Here is a 25472-nt window from a genome sequence, read left to right as displayed (position 1 = left end):
TTTAAGTGTGAATAATGCTTTTTTTTACTTGCTGATTTGTATACTATTGTATATTATTGGAGAACAACAGAATGCATATTAAGTTGCAAAGAATTTGGAAACCTTTTGTAATAATTAATTTTGAAAGCAAACTACCCATTTAAACAGAAATCATCAAATTTATAAAATTCAAGATAATTTTATCATGCTATTGTCAGAATACACATATCTATTTCAAACTTATTATATGAATAGGAAATTTTATGAAATTATTTATTATATTTTGTTTAAATTTAAATGATTTCTTTTTTAAAATTTTACTCATTTCCCTGTCTCCTTCACTTCCCCCCCCCTTTGTTTATGAATGAAGTTTTAATTTTCTTATGGTTTCAGAAAACTTAACATTTACAGAATTAAAAATTATGTGCTGATTAGATGTGACCTTAAATGTTTTGAATTTGATTTCATAGAAATTATTAAAGACGTTTTAACACTAATATTAATTATAAGGTGCATTAGTATTTTTTTTCAAAGGCTACCAATTCATTATGTATGTTCTTTTATTTGGATATTTTGCATTTAATTATTCTATATTAATATTATTCCATTTACAATTCATATAAATAATGCTCTAAACATTGTAAGTTCTAAATGTTGTTCATTAAACTTTTGTTTGGGTAATTGACTATAAAAATAATATGAATAGTAAAAAAAAAAAAAAAAAAAAAAAAAACTCCTTTAAATTTTTTTAAAAATTTTCAACATAATTTTCAATGTAGTCTTTAATTAATATATTGTGGAATACTGATACTGTGATTTTTTGCACTCATCATCATTGATCTTATATCCAGAGAAGTGTAAATGGCACATTGATTTAATTTAATTTTTTTTTATCTAGTTCCTCCAGTTAGCTTGCAACTTAAACTGAAGCCTAAAAAACCTAAAACTGGATCTGAGGTAATTTACTGCAAGCATTTAAAATATTTTTTTCTAAAGTGTTTGATGATAAATCTAATTCAAATTCAATTATTTTCCTAATCAAGTGCTTTTATAATGTTACGAAGAAATGTAATTTACTATTTTAGGTCCGTCTTATTTGTGAATCCTCCAGCAGTAATCCAGCTGCTAATATAACATGGTGGAAAGGGAAAAAGAATGATATGCAATTAACTCCTATAACTGTTTCTGTATCCCCTTCTGCAGAAAATGGAGGTTTCATTACAAAGGCCACTTTTACTATGGAAGCAACTCCAGATGATGATGGTTCCATGTGTACTTGCCAGGCAACTAATGAAGAGATTCAACAGAGTGTGCATGATACCATCATTTTAAATGTATTTTGTAAGTAAAAACTGTATGTAGATTTTAGATAACAACTGAAAAATTCTTCGATCAGATTTCTAATTAAATCCTTTTTATTTCCTCATATATTACATGTATTATCTGCTCCTTTAAATTCCTTCAGGTATCACTTCCTTTTTCAAATTATTCTCATCCCATCATTCAATTTGGCATCATCTTCTGGGATTTATTAATTTTTTTTAGTTCTTTGATTAAATTACATGTTTGTAATGGAACCATGGATCATATTGCAGTCTACTAATTACTACTAATAGAATTAGTAGACTAATTATTACATTCTACTAATATTATACTTTAGAACCTTAGTGAATGGTTGTTTAGTTACTTTGCATGATTTTATTTTGTGGCTTTGAGACTGACCTAGGAAATGTGCAAAAATAGACAACAATCTATTTTCTTGTGACAATCTGGTACACTTCAAAGATAAGAAAAAAATGAGTTGGTGAATATGAGCTGAAAAAACAAATCATGGTATTTATAATAATTTTAATAAAGTAATGAAAATGGCAATGTTATGTGAGAACATTATTATTTTTTAAGTCATTATTTGTCTTAATTAATTTAAGTCATTAACTAGTTTAAACCGGTTTGAAACAATCACGCCTCTTTTCTCTCTCTCTCTCTCTCTCTCTCTCTCTATATATATATATATATATATATATAATTTTTTAAACTTTCATTTTTAATTTTTCTAGCTGGCAAACAAAGTTTTGGAGCTCGACCGATTTTGAGATGAAATAACAGCTAATAATAATGATGACGATGAAATAACAGTCATAATTCTGCATCAGCCTTTTAAAACGCATCTGTTGTCAAAGAAGCATACTTAATAATAAAACAATACTGGTGAAAGCAGGTCAACCTTTTAAAAACGCATCTGCTTGCAAAGAAGCATACATAATAATAATGCAATTCTGGTAAAAGCAGGTAAAAAAATATATGCGATTAAAGGATGATGAGGAAAATTGCCATTTATGCTTTATTCATTGCCTGCGCGATTTTGAGCTTCAAAACCTCCTAACTAAAACAACATCATGTTTTCACATGATAAAAACTATGATTGGTAAAACTGAAGATAAATAATTGCAAAAATAGTGATATTCAAAAAATTTCTAAAATATAAAAAAAATTATAAATTCTTGAAAAAAAAAAAAAACACCGAAATATTAAAATCATTTGTTCCAAATAAATTGCAATATGATTAGCAAAATCATGATTTGGATGTTCTTATTAACTGAGGGAGATATAGCATACCAGGATGAGGGATGATCTGAATGCTTTCTTTTTTTTCGGGAACAAATGCGCAACTGTTTTTTATTTATTTGATTTACAAGGATAGTGTACTCAAATGCATTATAATTAAAATGAACTTTTTGCCAAATTTCAGAATATTTCTCTCATGATTTATTTCAAATTTGTTTGCAGATCCATTTTTCCTTTCGTTGGCTAACCGACTCACAAGTCGACAATTCTCAGTTAACATAAGATAAAGGGGGGGGGGCTTTTTACAAGAAATGTCAATGCCATTCCCTGCACCGACAAAAGTATAACATTGACCCCACTCTTGACCTTAGGCCGAGGGAATGACATTGTTTCGTAGATATTTCTGTGTATTTTCGTTTTCTGTCTTCTACATTTCCATTAAAGTGCTTTATTCTCACGAGATATTTTTTTCCGGAGGTTTTGAAGATGACAGCTTCTATACACATTTTTCAAGTATCGAGACAAACAAAAGCTGTTTTTTTTTAAATTAAAAATATAGTTTTTCTCAGCTATCATAAATATATATTCGGTGCCATTGTTTAATGATTTTAAAAGAATTCATTCTATAGTTTTCTATATGTATTAATTTTTAAAAAAATTGAACGTATTTGATAACAAAAAATAATTAAAAAAGTGAAATGATAATTTAATTTTGTTGCTTGCCATTTTCTTATTAATTTAATATTTTTAAATAAAAAAAGACATTTATGAATTCTTATTTGAAAATTTCCATAATAAAGAAGGAATATATAACTATTTGAATTCTCCCAGTTAAAATTTTCTAAAAGCATACTTAACAAAAAAAAATTAAGACATTATTTTTATTTTCAATATAAAAAAGCAATTAAAAATACGCTTCATGCAATAGATTTATTTCATCAAAATATGTATTACAAAAAAAAAAAAGTTGCAAAAATTTTATTATTTTGGTACAAAAATCACGCAAATGGTATTTATTATTCAATAGAAGAGGAATTACTGTTAATTAAAAGGTGGATTTTACCATAGGTGGAATGCTACCATTTATTAAAGCCAAAGAATTGACAATTAAAGTCTCTGATTTAACCTTTTCTCTACTGTGCTTTTTTTTAAAATTCGTTAGTTTTTTTTCTTTTTTTTTCTTTTTTCCCTTATACTAGATTATGGAATTTTTTACTTCCTCCTTTTTCCCCCCTTAAATACTATTTAGATGGGGGGGGGGAATTGACATGTATTTCAATCTAGAGAATTACATATTCATTCTGGAAATTTTGAAATATTTGTCTTGTAGTACCTCTTTTTCCCCTTGAGCAGAGAGGGCCCCCATTATGGCGTTTTGCAGAAGACAACCAGTTGAACGACAGACCTGCACCCTGAGATCGACTTTTTCCTCAAGCGCAACACTTGCGCTAACGCAAAATGCTTTTGGCTGGAAACCGTGGAATCCCTCTACCATACTGTTCTTTAACCTAATTTTCTATGTGTGTTTGTAGTAATAAGTGTTTGTGAAGATTAAAAATAGTGTATTTAAAACCGGGCAGTTCCTTAGAAAACCACAAAACGTCACTATAGTCTTTTGGTGCGTGGTTTAACACGCATTGCCGAATTTACTTTAAATTAAAGTATTAAAACATTTTTACGTAATGAAAACTGCCAGCCATGTAAATAACAAAAATAAATTTTAATACAAATTAAATTAACAAATATAGATCATGATACATTGGCCGTAATTCCATCGACCAGCACGAGACAGACGTTCTAAGCCAGCTGGCGAAGGCAGGAAGTGAGTCACTCGTATTCGTTGGAGAGCAAAGTTCATCTCCAAAGGTATGATTGATGCTTATCGCCCGTTGGCGAAACAAACAGTCATTTATCGCCTGTTTGGCCGCTGCACACTCCCTCCGCAGTCTCATTGGAAATGGACATAACGACGTGGGGATCGAACTTGTCGCCCTGTGCGAGTTGTTTGCCTTGCTGGAACGACGATGGATGCCTTAGTTGGAAGTGTTTTAGTACACTTAGTAGTGGAACTTGCTTCTTGCTTGGCTGGTGGTATACTGGAACACTCAGGAGGAATAATAAAAGCAGGTTTCAGACGGTCTATAGAAATAGTATGGGATGTCCCCTTGATCTCGAGATCGAATGTTTTCTGTCGTCTGACAAGAACTTTGTAGGGTCCATCATATGGTGCTTGTAGGGGTTTGCGTACACCGTCATGTCTCACAAATACATGTGAACACTCGTTGAGGTGAGGATGCACAAAGATTGTTCTTTGGCCATGACAGGATGTTGGAACTGGTCTCATCGTTGCAAAATGGCGTTTTAAGTCATCCACGAGCTGCTTGGGTGATGCGTCTCCAGGGGTTGGATCGAAAAATTCTCCTGGTAGTCGCAGAGACTTGCCGTATACCAGCTCAGCAGTTGTCGCTTGTAGATCCTCTTTGAAGACGGACCGGAATCCGAGTAACAAGGTATGCAGTGCTGCAGACCACTGATCTGTGTTGTAGGCTTTCAAAGCTGCCTTTAATGGGCGGTGGAACTCTTCGATCAGACCATTGGCCTGAGAATGATAAGGAGAAGATCTGATCCTTTTAATTCCTAGTAGCTGAGAGAGAGCACGGAACAAATCACTCTCAAACTGTCTGCCCTGGTCAGTAGTAATTCTTACAGGACAACCAAATCTGGCTATCCAGTGCTTAAAAAAATTTTGTGCTACTGTCTGTGCTGTCATGTCTGGAATTGGTACGGCTTCTGGCCATCTCGTGAACCTATCTATCATTGTTAAACAATAATAGTTTCATTGAGAAGGAGGTAGAGGACAACAAGGTCCAGGTGCACATGTTCGAACCTCTGTGATTGGTCTACAAATTTTCCTACTGGGGTCTTAGTATGGCGAATTACTTTCGATTTTTGACACGGGATGCAATGTTTAGTCCAATTGTTACAATCTTTTCGAATGGAAGGCCAAATAAAACGCGATCGAATTAATTTTGAAGTGCTGCGAATGCTAGGATGAGATAAATTATGTAATGATGCAAAAATTTGTTGACGAAATGATTCAGGAATATAAGGTCGAGCTGTACCTGTTGATACATCACAATGAATGGGAGTTTCGCAATTTGGAAAAGCAATTCTTTTAAATTGTAATGTTGCAGAATTATCGATTAAATTTTTTAATTCAGAATCAATTTGTTGTGCTTGTGCAATTTCGTTATAATCTATGGGATTTGGCATGTTTATTGCGTTTATCCTAGAAAGTGCATCTGCTAATATATTCTCAGAGCCTTTTATGTGGTGAATATCGGTGGTAAACTGAGATATAAAATCTAATTGTCTAGCCTGTCTCGGAGAGCATTTGTCAAAGCGTTGTTGGAAAGCGTAAGTTAACGGCTTATGATCTGTAAACAAAGAGAAATTTCTAGCTTCAAGCATATGCCTAAAGTGTTTGATGGCAGCATAAGCTGCTAATAACTCTCTGTCGTAAGCGCTATAGTTTCTTTCTGCTTTGGAGAGTTTCCGAGAAAAGAATGCGAGTGGTTGCAATTCTTCATCTACTAATTGAGACAATGACCCTCCGATGGCAAAGTCTGAAGCGTCGACTTGTAAAATTAATGTGGCATCTGGTTTTGGATGTGCCAATAAAACAGCATTTGCAATTAATTGTTTACAATTTTGGAATTCTTCTTCCGCTTTATCTGACCAGTCCAATTTCGTTTTATCATACTTTTTCGCGCCTTTTAAATATGACGTTAAATGTACCTGGTGTTTTGCTATGTTTGGTAAAAATCTACGGAAGAAATTTAAAAAAACCTAAAAATCTTTGAAGATCTTTTACTGTTTTTGGTTGTGGATATTTGAGAATCGGTTCAACTTTATGGGGTAAAGGTTTAGTTCCCGAACTAGTAATTAAATGACCTAAGAAAGGAATTTCTGAGACGCCAAATATGCATTTTGAAACATTTATGGTTAGTCCATATGTATTTAATCTCTCCAGTACGATTCGTAAATGAGCTTTATGTTCTTCTTGACTGGAGCTAAATATTAAAATATCATCCAAATATACATAGCAAAATTTAATATCTCCCAGGATTTCATTCATGAATCGCTTAAAAGTTTGTGCTGCCCCACATAGTCCAAAATTTAAGAATGGGAATTCAAACAGTCCAAATGGTGTACAAACTGCTGTTTTTTGTATATGATCCGGATGGACTGGTATGTGAAAATAAGCACGGACTATATCAAGTTTCGAAAAAATATTTTTTCCGTGGAGTGCATTGGAAAAATCCTTGATATGGGGTATGGGGTAATGGTCCGGTACTGTACAGGCATTCAATCTCCTATAGTCACCAACAGGACGGATGCTGCCTGAGCTTTTGGAAACGACATGAAGGGGAGATGGCCAAGGTGATTTTGATGGTCGGCATATGCCTTGGTCCATCATGAACTGAAATTCTTTTTTGACGGCGTCATACATTTCTGGATTTAGCCTTCTAGGTTTGTTCAATAAAATGTACCATATTATGTTTAACAGGTTTTAACCCAAATGTTAATTTTGTTAATTCTGGGAATTCTTCCAAAATTTTATGATATATTGATTCACCAGAAATAAGTTTTAGAGATGCATAATTTGTTGATTTTGAAATTATTCCGGGTTGGGTAAATTTAGTTACATTATCAATAAGTTTGTGCCCTTTGAGATCTATTAATAGGTCAAAGGTTTGTAAAAAAATCGGCCCCTATTATGGGAACAGGCACATTATCTATTAAAAATTTCCATGGAAAATTTCGCCTGAGACCTAAGTCCACATTTAATAATTTAGATCCATAAGTATAAATTTTGGAGTTGTTAGCTGCAAGATTTTTGTTAGATTTTTAGATTTTTGCTGTTAGATTTTTTTGCTGTTAGATTTTTATGCTGTTAGATTTTTTTGGGTTTTGTTGAGCGGTATGCACGAAACATCTGAGCCAGAATCTATTAAAAATTTTAAATGGGATCTCTTATCAAAAACATGCAAACGATACGATTGCGCGGCTGCCGCCGATGTAGGTTGATCGACAGCCGCTATTGCGAGTTTTCCTGATCCGCTTTAGTTGAGTACGAACAAGGCGATACGCACTTCAGTGCCTTTTCTCCGAAACGCGAATGATAATAACAGAATTTTCTCCCACGATCACCGGAACGCCCACGCGAAAAACTGCGCTGTCTGTTTTTCCGATGGAAAGGGCCTCTGCTTCTGTCGCGGGAAAGCCGTTGTACCTGCTCAGTTAAAGCAGCGATTTCGCTTCGGAGTGCAATAAACTCATCCAGAGTGGACGCTTTCCGCATGGCAGTACTTTCCGCGCATCGACTAACGGCAAAGGCGCTGTTATCTGCCGAGGAAATACGGACCTCGGCAATTTTATCGGCCATGTTGGCCAAATTATCCAGGGATTCAGAACTTATTGATAAAATTGCCTGCATTTCTGACGGCAGTCTTTGCAGCCATAAAGTTTTGAGAAAATCGTCTTTTATGCCTGTGCCACCACCGAGTTCGCGCATCTTTCGGAGTAACTGCGATGGTTTATCGGCGCCTAAATGTAGTTCAGAAAGCAGTCGACGGATTTGTTCATTTTCCGAAGCGGAAAATTCGGCTATAAGTCGAGTCTTTAACGCATCATATTTGTTGGTGTCGGGGTGTGTGAGTAAAATATCAGCTACCGCAGATAAAGTTTCCGGATCAATAGTTGCAATCAAATGATTGTATTTTGTAAGATCATTGGTTATTTTAGCTAGAGCGAAATTGCTTTCCACTTGGATGAACCATAATTTTATATTGTTCCTCCACAGCGGTGGTATTTTCACCGAAAGATAGGACACCTGCGACTCTGTCGGAGCGTCAGCATTGACAGTTTCGTTTTCAGAATTAGACATTTTTGGTTACTCGATGTGGGAAACTGATAATTTTTACAATAATTATGAGTATCAGAAAAATTTATGATTATTTAAATACACGTGTTTTTTAAAAAAATTGGGAGTTAAGAATCATAATAATAAACATGGTAGCCAAAACGAAAGTAATAAGAAATTAATACTTTGAATACAAAAAATAACACGAAAATTAATGCTGAATATAAATAATAAGATTTCTTCGCCAAAATAATGGGGAAATGAAATATTGACCAATCATAGAGAAATGAAAAGAAAATTCGAACACATACCTGATCCTTGATGCATTACTTCTCGGCACAATAATCCATAATGGGTGGTATTACGAAAAGTAACTGAGAAGCTCAATCACCAAAATCTGATTTGAGCGTATTTTAGAAATTTTGAGGCTGGACTTCGCAAATTTTAGAAGAGTGAAAACGAAAGTACCGGGTCACCAGTTTGGTGCGTGGTTTAACACGAATGGCCAAATTTACTTTAAATTAAAGTATTAAAACATTTTTACTTAATGAAAACTGCCAGCCATGTAAATAACAAAAATAAATTTTAATTACAAATTAAATTAACAAATATAGATCATGATACATTGGCCGTAATTCCATCGACCAGCACGAGACAGACGTTCTAAGCCAGCTGGCGAAGGCAGGAAGTGAGTCACTCGTATTCGTTGGAGAGCAAAGTTCATCTCCAAAGGTATGATTGATGCTTATCGCCCGTTGGCGAAACAAACAGTTATTTATCGCCTGTTTGGCCGCTGAAGTCTCTTTAAATGAGTTATAATCAAATGCATATTGTGTATAACAAGTTTGTGTTATTTAGGACGCGTTAATATTTACAATAGGGAAATCACAGATTGTTTCAGGAAATTGAAGAACTGTCATGATTTAACGTTAACACTTCTTTCCTAGGAAAAAAAAAGGGGGGGGGGCTTGGGATTTTTTTAAAATCTTTTTTTTTCATGTTGTTGAAAATATGCCTTTTATTTTTACCGGTGTTAAATATTTTGAAAGCATGCCGAATGTTTGAGAAAAACCGCATCTTTAAAAGTAGGAAGGCTAAGTATTTTTGTACATATATATATTTTTATACATATATAAAATCATTTTTTTCATTTTAATTCAGTGCTATATAACGCTAGAAAAAAATATATATAGTTCTGACTCTTGTGTGTTTGTCCTCCTAAGTAAAATGTGCGCACTCGGCGAATAATATCTTTTTGATAATGTTCAGAAAACTCTTCAGTTCAATTAACACTTTCTCTTTTTAATGAAATTCCGTGAATCTTTTAAAACAATTATTTTAGTTATGAGTTTAATAACCGGAGCAGAACAGATTGTTAATATGACAATAATGTACTTACATTAGCATGAAATATTGTGTTTTGAAATTATTTCTTTTAAAACTTTATAAATAAAGCATTATCAGCTTATCTTAAATTTTCAGTCTAATTTGAATTTTTAAAATTATGTTTGCCATTTGTTAAATTTATAACTATAATTTACAAATTTTTCGGTGTTAAAACTATTACCAAAACAACACGTTAATGCATTTTATTAATTTTCCTTTGGTAATTATAACGATAGGTTATTTTAAACATTCTATTTTATTTTTAATCTTCTTGAATTGATAGTTGTGTGATGTTCATCTCTCCTTAAATCCTTATCAGATTTCCTATTGGAAGTTAGGAAAAATTCCAAGATATTGAAACTGAAGCCAATCAGATTACTGATAATAGGAAATATAAAGAAAGTAGAAAAGGGAAGAGAAAGTACCATTTTGATGAAAAGAAAGGATAAGAAGCTTGCTTCGACAAAAATAATAATTTTTTACATTATGAACATTAATATTACATAATTAATGTTCATAATGTAATATGTGATAATCTTATTTCAGAAATTTCCCAAAGGAGCACTATATATAAAAGTATTTTAAATTATTTTCAAATCTTTTTTGACGGCAATTTAGAAGAAAAAGCTTTTGGCGTTTGCATAACGAACTTATGACAAAATATGGTGATGATATTGAAATACATTATTTCAAAGATTAAATATGTAAAAAACGAACAAATTTCAAACCCAACTGATATGTATAAATTGATTGTGGATGGCTTACAATCAACATTTCCTAATGTGATAACAATTTAAAGAATTTTAGTCATCATGCCAATTTACAATGCAAGCGGAGAGCGATCATTTTTGGTTTTTGAAACGCGCCAAGAACTATTTGCGAAATACCGTGAGTTAACCGCATTTAAATGAGCTATGAAAAACTTATCATCAAATTCTCCAAATTAAAAGCAAGAAAAGTGGCATTTTGAATTTTTTATGGCTTTCAATACTTGTTTCTGTTTTTGTAGAAATTTTATTTTCATTATTTTTGGAGTCTGTTTCTTTTATTACCATTTATCATTTTAATACTACTTAGTATATATTTTTGTGCTTCCTAGAAAAATATAATTTCTTGTTATTATTTAGCATTATAATTTTTATCATCACCGTCCAAAAATATAAACTTAATTTTACTTTCTATATTATAAAATATGTGAAAAATTGAATTTAGGATATCAGTACATTTTGAGATATATTATTCTTTCGCTGCTATATTATTTTGGAGCACAATGTTTTTTTTTGTTTTTTTTTTTATAATTTATATTATAACATTTTAAGAACAGGACTTTTTAGAAGAAAAGGTGAAAATGTTTTTAATGATCTGTTTTGTAGAATTTCAACTAGATAACATTTTTAAGAACTATTTTAAAATTTCTCTAAATATTATTTTAAAAAATCTGAAAAGGGATAATTATATATATATATTATTATCTTCATTGTGAATTGAAAATACCTCTTAATCCTTCGGTCAAAGGATGTTGACACTGTTTATACCAAAGTTTTGAAGGAATGTAAATAAGAATATTTTCTCCTATAGTTACTGAATAAAACTGTCATTTTATGTCTTTATAATAACAATTTTTTTTTATATAAAAAGTTGCAACTTTTTTTTTATTTATTTGAAATAGGCATATATTGTAGGAATTGATAAAAAGTAAGCACAAAGTAAAAATTAAAAGCTAAAATAAGTTTAATTCATATTACTTTTTTGTTATAAATAGAATTTACTTAGAAGGGGTAGAAGTAGGGTTAGAGATAGTCATGGATAAATTTTGCATAAAATATTTAAATGAAATTAAGCATTACCAATATTGAACTAGTTGCCGTTTAAGTTTTAATAAAGTAAAATAACAGTTAACTCTTGGACTATCAACAGAACGCATGTCCCACGAAATAGAATATAAACACCAACGGGATTTTATCAATTTCAAAATTCATCAAATATTGTTCAATTAGTTCAGAGCCTTCAGTAAAAGCAATAGAGAAAAGAATTAAAACTTTATATATCATGTAATAAATTCCAGTTTGCAAACTATGCTATACATTTTATTATACATGATACTAATTTATAGGCTTTCTGTATAAACAGTGCTAAAAAAATGTTTATGAGATATTTTTTTTTCTTCTTTTGCTTAAAATACCAGTGGGATTGATGATACCAGCTAACAATACCAACACGATATATATGCCCTACACTTTTGAATGCCTCCCCACCCTTGCCCATAGATTATAATTATGATCAAGTAAGAGTAATTATGGGTATTAGAATAAGCTGCCTATCTAACATATTTTTGTTGATAGAAATGACCTCAAATTATTATTAAAAAATAGTAGTCTAAGAGTTAATAAAATAAAAATCTGTCTTATTATATTATATTTTCTTTTCTTTTAATAAATGAATTTCTTGCTTCCAGATAAACCAATTTTTACTATTTCTGACTTGGTAACATATGAAGTAAAGGAAAACGATTCAAAAGTGGTTGACATGAATGCTAAAGCCAATCCCGATAAAATAACATATCAATGGAAGAAAGGTGATGAAGTCATTGAAGAAGGCCCTGTGCTTAATATCACTTCTGCAGAAAGATCTCATTCTGGTGCATATTTGTGTGTAGCTTCAAATGATATTGGAGAATCTACTATTACTATAATTCTTAAAGTATTATGTAAGTTTTTTTTTTTTTTTTTTTTTTTTACTTGTTATAAAATTTTTTGTAAAGCATATATGTTTTGAATTCTTACATTTATATGCTACATGTTAAAAGGCTTTTGATTGACTTTGCAAAAATGATCAATCTTTCTGTCATTATTTAGGTAATTTGAAACCAATTTTTCCATGTAATTTATTTATTCAAATATCATTAAATATGTCTAAATGTTTTGGGAATCATTTATTTCCATTTTTTTTAAATAAAAGAACCTAATTGCTTAAGAAATGCAATATTCTTGATAATTTTAAAAGAAAATTTCATCTGTCTTCAGATAACATAAAAGTTAAAATTTATAAAATTTTCCCATTTTGCTTCTGATAAAATTTTTGAATTTCATAAAATTCAACTTTAACTAGGCAAATTTCTCTCTCTTGTTTATCTGGGAGTCTTTTGTTTATTTACTGGTTTGTTGACAGACAACCTATTATCCACTTATCTATCTGCTATCAGATTGTATTGACAGAAATCATAAGGCTAAATAATTATGACACTGCAACATTTCTTTGTACAACAGATCCTGCAGTTATTTTGAAGCTTATAGATGAAAAAGAAGAGAAAATCATCATTGCAGAGCCTGAGTCTAATGTAAAATTGGAGTGTTCTGCAGATGGCTATCCTTTGACAACAGATACCATAAAATGGAAAAATATTCCAAACAGAGCTGAGGTAATCGCAAGTAGTAATGGAAAATCTATTCTGAGTGTGAAGAATGTGACTCAAGATATTTCTGGTTCTTTTACCTGCACAGCTGACAATGGCATAGGATCAGCTGATACTTGGAAGATAATTTTACTTGTTAAACGTAGGTAATTTTCTAGTACATTTTAAGACATTAGAATGTATCACATTTTAAAATAATTTGATTTTTTACTTTATAGTGTTTATAGCTTTGCATACTATTTGCAAACTGTTACATGTGATGAAAAAAATTATTCAAAACTCTCTTCAAGTTAAGCCATAGAATTTGAAGTTATCAAATCTGACATGCAGTTACTTCTTGATTAGTAGATCTGAAAGGGCTTTTTCAAGATTTTAATTAAAATTAATCAAAAGTTGTAATAATAATTGCAAACAATTTTTCTATACATGAGAACTAAATTCATTTTTATTCTACATAAAAAAAAGGTTTTTTTAATCAATTTTTTTAATGATAAAAATACTTTTTGATCTTTTTATTCTGGTATCATTTTTTTTCTTTAACTTTGATAACTTTTTACAAACATTTGCTTCAATAATTTTCATTGTTCTAATTAGTGAATTTATTCTCGTATGTGCTGCATAAATTCAATATATTGTTTTTATGCACATGATTGATGCTATATTATTAGGAATAACTTTAAAAAATAATGATAGATGACTCTAACTTAAAACGTTACCATATCATAAATTTTTGCAGAAAAGGCTCTTTATTTTTTTTCTATTTTATTGAAATATGACAAGTAGTTTTTCCAATTTTTTTCTTTCTTATTCCTTTTTAAATTGAAAATAATAATGAATAAAAGTATTTTCATGTAAGCGTGACAAAATATTATTGTTTTTAATAATTATTTAATTTTTATATAATGATCTCTTTTTTAGTATTTAATAAAATAAAATGAGATATAAAAAATTGGCAATTTTATAAGACTGGGAGGCTTAAAGTATCTTATTTAGTAGAGCTTGAAATTTCATTTACTTTTTAATTAGTTGTAGAATTTAAAAATATCTATACTAGAAAATGTAATCATCAGCTTGTTACTGAAGTTACTTTAATTATATTTTAACTTTTTTAAAATGTTTTTTTTTTTGTTACTATGTAGATGCAATATTTCTTATGTTTGAAACAATTCTACTACTGAAGCATCTTATATTTAATTTGAGCCTTATTAACCTGGTTGAAAAGTCTATGTAAAAAGAATGATACAATTTTTCATTATCCCAATTAGACACTGTCAATGACATTGTGAAGGATCATATTCACAATATTGTGAGCACAGTGTTATCTGACAAAATTAATAGTTTATTAATTAATTCTTTTATTATTAAAAATCAAATTCTTTTTCTTATTTCTATGCAGTTTTATCAGCTTATCCTAGTATCTGTAAAATTATTCAATAATTTTTTTTAGATGAACCAGTTATCAAGAGTGCTGAAAATAGTACTGTATTCAGTGATCGTGGCGTAACTGCCAAATTATATTGTACAGCTGAAGGAATTCCTGATGTAACATTTTCTTGGACTTATGAAGGAGTGGTTATATCTGATGAGAATTCACGATTTAAGAATGATATTGTTAAACTAGACCATACTACCTGGCAAGGTATCTTAACAATAAAGGATGTTGAAGCAAAGGACTTTGGAGAGTATATATGTGTTGCCAGGAATGAAATTGGATTTGAAACATTTAAAGTTTCTTTTCTTCCAGATAGTAAGCAAGCTATCATTTTAATTTAAATAATTATTTAATTTCTTATACATTTAATATAACCTATCAAATTATTTAAAATTCCTTAAACTATTCACCATTTCTAACAAGTTTTAATATTTCAGGTACTCCTGATCCACCCATCATTGTACGGATTCTGAATACTTCCAAAAATGGCCTTTTAGTGACTTGGGTTCCTGGTTTTGATGGAGGTCATAACCAAACTCATTGTATCCGTTTTAAATCTGTTATAGATCCTGCTTATTCATATATCGATGTTCATCCTCCTGCCACTAATTCTGTATGGGTTTCTGGACTCAAATCAGGACTCGAATATGAAGTGGCAATGAAGTCTGTTAACGTAAAGGGTTCAAGTCCTTACACAACAGCAATAGTTAAAGCAATGACTTTAGGTAGGTTTTTTTTAAATACATTTTTTAAAAATTTAAATCAATTGTAGCTTGTTGAAGGAAACTACAGAGTTGTGATATTTTCTGAATTTATTTCAAAAAATAGTTTTTTTTCTTTTGTTGAAACGTTTTTAAATTTTTTTTCTCACCAGAGTTTGATAATCTGATGGAAGTACAGTTATTGGTAATTGCATTCATAATAGATTTTGGTAATGGGAAAACCTTATGTCATTCTATTAAACTAGCGAATATAAAAATAAGAGTAAATTTCCTTTTTCATGGCTTCTTGTCTCTGTTTCTTATTTTATATAAGTTTACTTAAGGGTCAATGCAAAATGATTTATATGCTGGAGAAGCAACATTTTTGTCCCCATGAATGAGCAGTACAAAAAAATAGTTCTTTTACATCATACGAAGAATTGCCATCAAATTTTTATTTCAACTTTTTTTAAAATTTTTATTTATTTTGTATATAAGGCAAAAAAAAAAAGGCATTAAAAATTCTAAACAATGAGATCTTGAGATTTTGATCAAGACATCCCTGAGTTAGAGAAATGGATATTTGGAATTATTTCTGGTTGAGGAAAATCCATTAAACTCAAAAGATGAAATTTATTACACCATGTATTCTTTAAATTTGTAAATTTTTGTCAAATTTTGTATATTTGTTCTTTTATGTACATGTGAACATGATAAAAAAAAATAAGAGAGCTAGATGGATAAAATGATTTGATGCATGTTTTTTTTTTTTAATGTAAGATTATTTGGAAAAATATTGGATATGAAGTTATATCTCAACAATTCATCTGAAATCAACAGTAATCAATATTATTGGAGAACCAGCTGGTCATGTGAGGTGACTAGTAATTAATAAATTAGAATTCTAAGAAAACTGTTGCAATAACGTCTTTGTCTTAAAATATTTTGAAAATCCCTCCCCCCCCCCAAAAAAAAATCAAAATATTTTGAAATTCATAATGAAATATTAGATTTATAAGAAAATACATCCTTTATCTAATCTGTACAAATAAACAAGAACAATTCAGTTCACACTGGCAGAATGTCAATCTTAAAATTTAAAAATTAATGAAAAGGGGAAGAATTTTGTTAAAATGGTAATGAAATTTGCATAGGAATGTTATATACATACTGAATTATAAAATACTAATGGCAATATGTAAGAATAAATAATATGGCAAATCAAGATTTAGAAAGTCTTTTTTGATAAAGTACAAAAGATAACATTGATTTTAATTTAAAAAAATGGTTTTATATGAATTTGTTTTATACAAATAGGCAATAATTAAAAAATATTTATGTATTTTGATGCAAGACTTGGCAGCAGCTATGTTGATTCAAAATATCATTAAAGCTGGTGCTTATAAATACTATAATGACCAAGTGAACGTAAAGGAACCTGATTAATTATAGCCATCAGAAACATAACTTGTAAAAAAACCAAGTCTCGCAACTCAGTTCTTCTATCGTAAAAAGTTATGAGATCCATGTAATACCAAGTCGGTCAATTTATTCAGTCCCTACTTAAGGGTCCTTCTGTCTTAAGTTATTACGTAATTAGCTAACCTAACAACACCTTATAGTGACCATATGAATATTGAAAATCTTTTATGGTTTAAATAAATAGATTGACTTGGCCATCGCATGAGAACACAATGTATATTTACATAAATTAGATTACATTAACATATTATAGTAAATTAGATTGTTTAGTGCGATTGCCAAGTCAATCTATTTATTTAAACCATAAAAGATTTTCAATATTCATATGGTCACTATAAGGTGTTGTTAGGTTAGCTAATTACGTAATAACTTAAGACAGAAGGACCCTTAAGTAGGGACTGAATAAATTGACCGACTTGGTATTACATGGATCTCACAACTTTTTACGATAGAAGAACTGAGTTGCGAGACTTGGTTTTTTTAAAAGTTATGTTTTTGATGGCATCTCTTTCTTTTTGTAGATAGTGCTTTTCTTATTTTTGTATGTAGTCTTCGTCTTTTTCTTTTCCGGTACTACTTCTTGAGCTTCAGCTACAATTTTTCTCAAAGCCCACTCCCTGTCTCTATGGTTTTTTCTCGTAAGCTTTAATGTTACAATTTTTGACAAGTCTGGACGGTAAATGCTTCTTAGTCTGTTGTATTCACAAATTGACGATTCAATTAATACTTCCAAAGTCGACATTAATTAGATGTAAGCCATCCAGACTTGTAACTCTCGAAAGTGCCACATAAGCTTGACTGGATGTGAATACTGCAGAACCGATATCCATCAGTGCATTATTTAGACTTTGGCCCTGACATTTGTGTATAGTTATAGCATAGGCTATACATATGGGAAACTGTTCGCAATGAACATAAGCTCTATTAATAATTTCAAATTTAGTTTTGACCGGACTAAGCTCATAAACATGCTCTTTATTAAATGTAATGTATATTTTCTTAATTTTTGTATTTTCCGGATCAACCTTTGCACTTTGCACTATACCGACAGAACCATTAACTAAACCAAGATTCACATCAATATTTCGCTTTAACATGACTTTTGCTCCTATTTTTTTAATTATGTTCTCTTTCAGGCCTGCAGTCATAGAAGCATCGTCTTCATATTTTTTTATGCATTCACGAGCTCTTTTTGTTAGGTATCTGGGGCAATCTATGCTATCTACAGCTTTAAGTTTTATTTCGGGATGTGGAAGAGATTTAAGCATTACAGTATTTAATTGTTGAAACATGTTTTTTGTAAGTAATAAGCAAACGGTATCATCAGGAAGTTTCGAGAAGTGTTCAGTTATTTCAATTAATATGTTTTCATTTGAATTGGATTTGAGAATTATTAATCTATCGAGAGTAAGTCGCGGTCTTTTTGCGTAGTCACACCTAATTTTTCAACACACCTTTAGCATTTCAACAAAGTCAGAATCATTGAGCTGTCGCATGTTAATTGTAAGTTCATTGTATATAAACAGTTCAATCCACAGATTCGGTATACTGAGAGAACCTAACAACTTGTTAATTTCAGCAGTTGATAGTTTTTCAAAATGTGACTTTTCTCTTACCGGCAGAAGCTGTTAAGAGATCTCCGAACACTACAAGATGTTTTTTTCCAAACCACCCATTCTGATCGTCGCTTGCGTCGAATATTTCAGATAAGCGTAAATGAATATATGTTAAAGTAACATTGGATATCATCGACATTTCGTCTATGATAAACAACACTACTTCTTTTAAATCTGATCTCAGAACTTGGAGCGTTTCATCAGAAAGTGGCTTGTACTTTGGTGTTTGCTTGTGTTCTACAGGCAGCTGCAATAGTCTATGTATAGTCAATCCATTCACATTCAATGCAACTAGCACTAACTACCACTTTTTTGTTTAAATATGTCTTAACCCAAACTTTCAGAGTTTTTATTAAAAAGTTCTTTCCAGTGCCACCAGTTCCACTCACAAAACAGCGTAAAACGTCAGCGTTATTATCAGTTGTGTCCATTTTATTTGTGATCATATCGAAGACTCTTTTTTGATCGGCATTAAGTTTTGCGATCATACTTTGAATATCAGTTTCTTCTACCAGATTGATTCTCTGAAAGTTACCCATTGCGTTTGTAGCTTCCACAACTTCAAATTGAATTAATTTCAAATTAGATATCGTTAAAAACCTGTGATTTTGCTTCCCAGCGCGAATAGTGTCATCATAAGAAAGACAGTTTAACAGTAATCTGTATTGGATGCTGTCGGATGCCGAGCCAGTGATCCCAGAGCTTGGTGACAAACTTGGCGACCAATGTGGCGACAAAATGGATAATAATCGAAACTTCTAGAAATTTATCGATCCGTCCATTATTACACGCATATTTTAGTTTTTCCTTGATTTATACACTAAGCACTAATTGTATTCTGAATTTGAAGCTTCAGAATACAATTTGGCTAGAAGAGCCTTAGAGTTTTGATGATCGGTCAGTCAGTCAGTCAGTCAGTGACAAAATTCGCAAACTTTAACTAGTTATAATTCTTAAACTACTAGTTCAAATTTAATGAAATTTGAAATATACCGTGTTTATATAATGCCTGCTTGATTACTGAAAATACAAGCTTCTAATTTTATCCACAACGAAGTTATAGGGAGTCGAAAATGACCTGAACTACTTCGAGAAAAGGATGGTACGGCCGTGCCGCTTGTTTTTGCTCGACTTGGCGGGGGCATTGCCGTCCCCCCAGATTTCATGAAATATTAGTATTGTCCTTATCTTTTGCAATAAATAGAATTTGTATTTCCCCCCCAAATATAGCGACCTACTCTGGAATCCACTTCCGCATAAACATAAAAAAATTGAGGATTTTATAACATGGTCAAATGGAGAATTTTTTGCAAATCTGAATGGGAAAAAAATGTATAAAAGAAGGCTAATATCATTACACATTATTTCTTAAAATGAATTATTGTAACAAAGTAAATACTACAGTAATATATAAAATTCATTATTTTGTCTTTCAGATTCCAAAGATTTTAAGGATGTTTCAAGACAAGACCGTGACTTAAATATAAGCTTTATGGAGGTATTAGCTGGTAGTATAGGAACAGTGTTTTTTCTATTGCTGATTTTTAATATTGTGCTTCTAGCATTGTATTATCATAAGAAAGACCATAAAATGAAAAGAAAATATTCAGGTATTAACGATAATATTGTTTTACAAATTGAAATCAGTGCACTTATTTTCATTTCTATCTTATATACATGAATAGCATATGTAATGAAAGAATTCAGCCAAACCATTTATTTTTAGATGCATACATGTCAAGCTCATCTGATATAGACAGTTATTCAAAACCTGAATCTGAAGAAACAACGTTTACAGAATATTCATCTGATACTTTAAAAGGCAATACTATATCATATGATACTATATCTGTTCATGATTCAGATACGGTAAGTGTTCTAACCCTTCTATTTATTTTATTAAATTTTCTTTGACCATTCAAATCTCCAGATTCTTTAAACTAAAAATGATTTTGGTTCTCTTTGAAACAAAATATATATATAAAAAAATTTAATTGTGAAAGAGTTGTATCTTCACATTTTAGATTTATCTGAATCCAGTAAACTCGTTTTTGAATTATATCTGTCCGTTTGTCTGTTGCTCTATATATCTATAAAACGAAATTAGTTGGGAGGATGAAATTTAGTATGTAACCCTAACTCCAAATTTTTAGATTACTATCAAATGTTGGATCAAAATGTATCGAAGGAAGCCTGTCTGTTCGATGGATGTGAAGACGATAGATCAAAAAACGCAAGCAGTTAGATAGATTTGGTGCATAACTTTATTATTAGAAATATGAATGTGCATTAAATTTTCTACTAAATCCGTCAACTGGATATTAATCTGCCTGCTTAATTGTATGTTTGGAAACATGATTACTCAAAAAAAAAAAAAAAACTGAAATCTGCTATCTTAAATTTAAAGTTATCATTTAAGAACAAGCTGACAACTGTCTCTTGTTTTATGCTTTCGAAATAAAACAGGGCCAATTAAGTGTCCTAAGTAATAAAATGAAAAATCTGTTTGATCTTTCTCCTAAAATGGACTGAAATTAGATTTAAGTATACAGTATCATCACTAAATTAGGATTTTTCTATGGCAATAATTCGCCAATTTTGGAAAAACCGATTTCTATTTGCAACTCTAAAATACGAGTTTTAAGTGGAAAAATCCTAAGGGATGTCGTTCGAGTTTGTAATGGTTGGCGCGATTTGGCCACAAATGTTGAAAAATCAATATTATATACTTCAGTTTTACCTGAACTTTCTCAAATTGAATGAAATCCTCAAATAACTCATTAAGACATAGCATTGAAAATTGTGACTTCAAATTTATTACTGTCTAAAACAGCAAATTTGAATTTTTTTATACAAAACCTGCATTATTGCCAAAATAAAAAACAAAGTTTAAAAAAATGTGCACAATTGTATTAGGAATCAAATTCACATACACATGTCAATATAGGAAAGCGTGTTATTCTTTCACCTTTGATTAAAAGATTTTAATCAGTCCCTCATGAAATTTTGGCAATTATTGATTTATCATTGAAGCATTATCATTAATATTCTAAAAGCCATATATTAAACTTAGAAAAAAAATGGGGGGAAATTCAATTTTCGTCAATTAAAAGCTTGCAACTTATGATTCTAAAACATAATTAATTACTTTCTCTATTTGTTCAATAATCCTCAATTGGCTCGATCATCGAAGCTGGTACACTCATTTTTTTTTTCAACTTTCTTATTACCATTTCATTAATTTAGAACTTTTGATACTAATATAGAATCTTCCACTAATAATTTAACAATTTTTTTATATCGTTAAATAATTCCCAAAAGGTTCTTTTCGCGAATTTTAATTAAAAGGAAGAAATTATCATGAAAGTAAATATTACAAGTGAAATCACAGTCGTGTTCTAACAATAACAATGTAACAAGCGTTGTTAACAATAATTTTATATTAAATTTAAATTGAATTACGTTTAAACACAAGATATGCTCTTCTTTTAAAAATAAAATCCACCATGATGATGAGAATATTCAGTTGAAATCTACTTTAATCATGGCTTCAGTTTGCTACAAATATGGTAACCCAAACAAACAAATGGAGTGATTTTACTACCAACCTTATTGCTAATTTGTTTACTAAACAAATTGTTTGTTTTACATTGTTGAACTGCACATCTGCTATTTTGGCGACTTGGCGTTATTTGTATCTTAGACAATGTAAAAGGGCACATTAAAATAATTTTTAACCAAATATTTTTAAATATAATATTAAAATGCATTCCTAACATGTTTGTCTTTTACAGAAATCCGATTCATACTCTTCTTCTGATGAAATAGAAACTTCAACATCATCAGGCGCGCCCTCTACAGTAAGATACAATCAACCACAACATGTTTATAGTGATTTTATTTAAATTATGTCACGTTTTAAACCGCATACCAGGCTGCTCATCAATTTCGATATTAAAATTTTATTTTTCCCATTTCATTTATTTAAAAAAAGATATGTCTTTTCTATTACAATCAATACTGTTATCGTTTGAATGTCCCGTTTTTAAAACTCATGAATCAAATTAAGATACAATAATTAAAAAATATATATTTTTGTACTTGTAATTTGTGCATTTTTCTACTAGTTTTTTTAGGTCAATAAAGCGCTTCATCTTTTCTATGAGTTGGATTCATTTAATAAAATACAAAAAAAAAAAAAAAAAAAAAAAAACCTTCCGAAGTAATTATAATATGGCACAATCATGCAGTCTGGAACTATCGTTTTATTACTGGCTTAAATTCATTTTTTTTCCATGAATCCATACCCGTTCATTATTGAAAGCGTTTAATTTGCTTGAATTTGCTAAATTGAAGCAAATGCAATTCATTTCACAACACATTTGAAAAGATACAGCATTATAATTTATCCTATAATACTTTACAAAATAGCCTTTGTATTTCTCGATTTCATAATTGTGCCCACTTGTTTAATAGATAAAATGGGCACTAATTAGTTCGGCGATTTCATAACTAAATAATTTATGGAAAGCCAATTGCGCGTTATATCTTTAGTAACTGATTAGTAATATTACATCCTAAATTTATAGATAGAATCTTTGTGGAGTTTCAAGTCCACATCTGAAGGAACTATAGTTCTAGATTTTTCAGCATTCTTTCGATAATTAATTAATTGTGGGAACGTAAATAGAAAGTGAAATGGTAAAATGTTTGTGATATCATAAAACTGGTTCCGCTGCGTCAATGCTACCAAGTTTCATCTAGAAGAATAGAGAAATATCTCTGAAAAAAAAATTAAAAGATGCATCTGGTACTGCTTTATGGCTTGATTGAACATACTCAGATATATGACAAAAACTGATTTACCGATGGTGGCATAATAACGAAGCATTCGTATATTAATAACATTAAACATGTGTGAAAAAGGTAAATTTATATGCAATTAAATGACATATAAAAGTATATTTCGCGATCTTGTAATTATCTGTATGCTCATTTTGGACTGTATGCATAACAAATTCATAACATTTTACTTTCTCCTATACAAAATATAGAAACATTCGAACGCGAGATTTGGACGAATCTTCACTTTTAGACCTCCCTCAGTTTCAAAAAACACATTTTTGGGAATTTTTCCGTCTATCTGTGACAAAGATAGCTCAAAAACGCTTTGAAGTAGACGGTTGAAATTTGGTATATGCCAAATTTGCAACAAATTGCACCAAATTTGCAAGCCTTTATTATATTTTGAATAAATCTGTTCAGAGGAAGTATGTTTGTACGGCTGTTCGAATATAAGTAAACACGATAATTACAAAATGAAGAGAGCTAGATAGATCAAATTTGGTATACAGATTTAACATCTACATTATAGACACCTATCAAATTGTGAGCCAAATTCAACTGTGGGTTGATTATCTATCAGTCTATTGAAACAGAAAACAGGCATGTCAGTCAGAAACATGTAAACGCGATAATTCAAAAAACGCATTGAATTAAATATATCAAATTTGGTATGGGATTTTATGGTTGCAAGAATGGTTTTGCGTTACATTTTTGTTATAGTCGGTTGGAAAAAATATGTCTAAAACCCAAATTCGATTTTTGGATACTTTTAACCGCATTCCGGGGATTAATCGCCTAAATAACTCGCCAAAGATGACATGAAATGCAGTAAAAATGCTAAATTCACTCCAAAAGTCAATATTCCGTAACTATTGTATGCCAATGACTTGTGTAAAGTGTTCTTTGCCAAATCAAATTTATAAGAGAGTATGCGAGAAAATTTTGGGTAGACCACTTCAGCTGGTTATACTAAAATATTTGTGACAAACATGTATTAATATTTTAACCTTCTAGCTGGCACACCTGCACCAACATGAAAGGTCACATGTATTTCTTAAAATACATTATAATAATATATGAAATTTTAAACGGTTAATTATAAAAATTAAGTTGTAATTAGGTTTTTTTTTTATCTGATTACACTTTATTCACTTTTTTAAAACCTTGTTCTGCTTTTCTTTTCAAAACTTTTAGTTTTAGCTCTCTTTGTAGAAAGGTAACGTGCTATTCTTCATTAGAGCGTTTGTTAGCTTTCGTAGATATTTCCTTCGAAGCAGTTTTCTTTATTATTTGCCGATTGAGTAATGTACCTATTGATTGCTGCTACATTATATTTTCATTAATATATAAGATACAGCAAAAATTAAATCAATGGTCGCACAAATCTCTGAAATACAAAAAAGTAGATTCGTAGAATTATATTTACATTTCAAATTCCAAACGAGACTTGACTAAAAGCTCTTTGAAAAGGGCTAAAGAATAACCAAAGCTATCTTTCATAGTGCCCAGCAGTAAAATGATACAAAACAAAGGCTTTTCTAGTGTATCCCTTGTGGTGAAAGCTTATAAGCCAGTTAACAACTACGTTACACGAGCAATTGCTCTTTTATTGTGGTCATGTTACTGGGCTGCGAACCACAAGGTCCCAGGTTCTGTCCTCTCTCATACCAATTCGCCACACCCTCAAGCATGCACGTTCAATGGAAGGTTAAAAACTAATCGAAATTGTTATTTTTCTTCTCTTATGTAAGCAAGATATAAGAATTTACACAAACACAAGATGTCATAATACTGCGAAAAATGAACTAGAACAAATATTGTTATGCTTATAGAAAACGTAGATATGATGGAAAGTTCATTTTCAAATGATAACACACAAACGTGATGAATCGAGAGGTAGGTTGCGCAACTTCTGTCGCGTCAGAAGACAGATAAGATGGAAACTTCAGGTGATGACTGATAGGTATTTTCTATTTTCTTCCATCGAACATGCATTGATTAATAATTATACAATGAATACAATTATATTGTATATTTATACAAAGAATCATTCTTTTTGTTCATGTAAATTATGCTCACGCAGATGAATTTTATAAAAGACTCCGATCCCATTTCTTTTAAATATGAT

At 30.6% G+C, this 25472-nt stretch overlaps 1 protein-coding gene across 1 annotated transcript in view; it reads left to right on the top strand.

Moving 5' to 3' along the window:
* LOC129976732 (nephrin-like) overlaps positions 1–22549 on the top strand; it is a 48869-nt gene extending 26320 nt beyond the window's left edge. Inside the window, exons 12-20 of the mRNA XM_056090449.1 lie at positions 878–936; positions 1065–1320; positions 12312–12563; positions 13123–13410; positions 14716–15015; positions 15138–15425; positions 19936–20109; positions 20226–20368; positions 22294–22549. Of these exons, the coding sequence (XP_055946424.1) occupies positions 878–936; positions 1065–1320; positions 12312–12563; positions 13123–13410; positions 14716–15015; positions 15138–15425; positions 19936–20109; positions 20226–20368; positions 22294–22404 (1871 nt within the window). The 3' untranslated portion in view covers positions 22405–22549. The remainder of the gene's footprint in view (positions 1–877; positions 937–1064; positions 1321–12311; positions 12564–13122; positions 13411–14715; positions 15016–15137; positions 15426–19935; positions 20110–20225; positions 20369–22293) is intronic.
* Positions 22550–25472: the final 2923 nt, after the last annotated feature.

This window comes from Argiope bruennichi, chromosome 7 (assembly GCF_947563725.1).
Source record: "Argiope bruennichi chromosome 7, qqArgBrue1.1, whole genome shotgun sequence".
NCBI lineage: Eukaryota > Metazoa > Arthropoda > Arachnida > Araneae > Araneidae > Argiope > Argiope bruennichi.
Note: the sequence above shows the minus strand (reverse complement) of the source record. Positions and strands in the feature narration are given on the sequence as shown.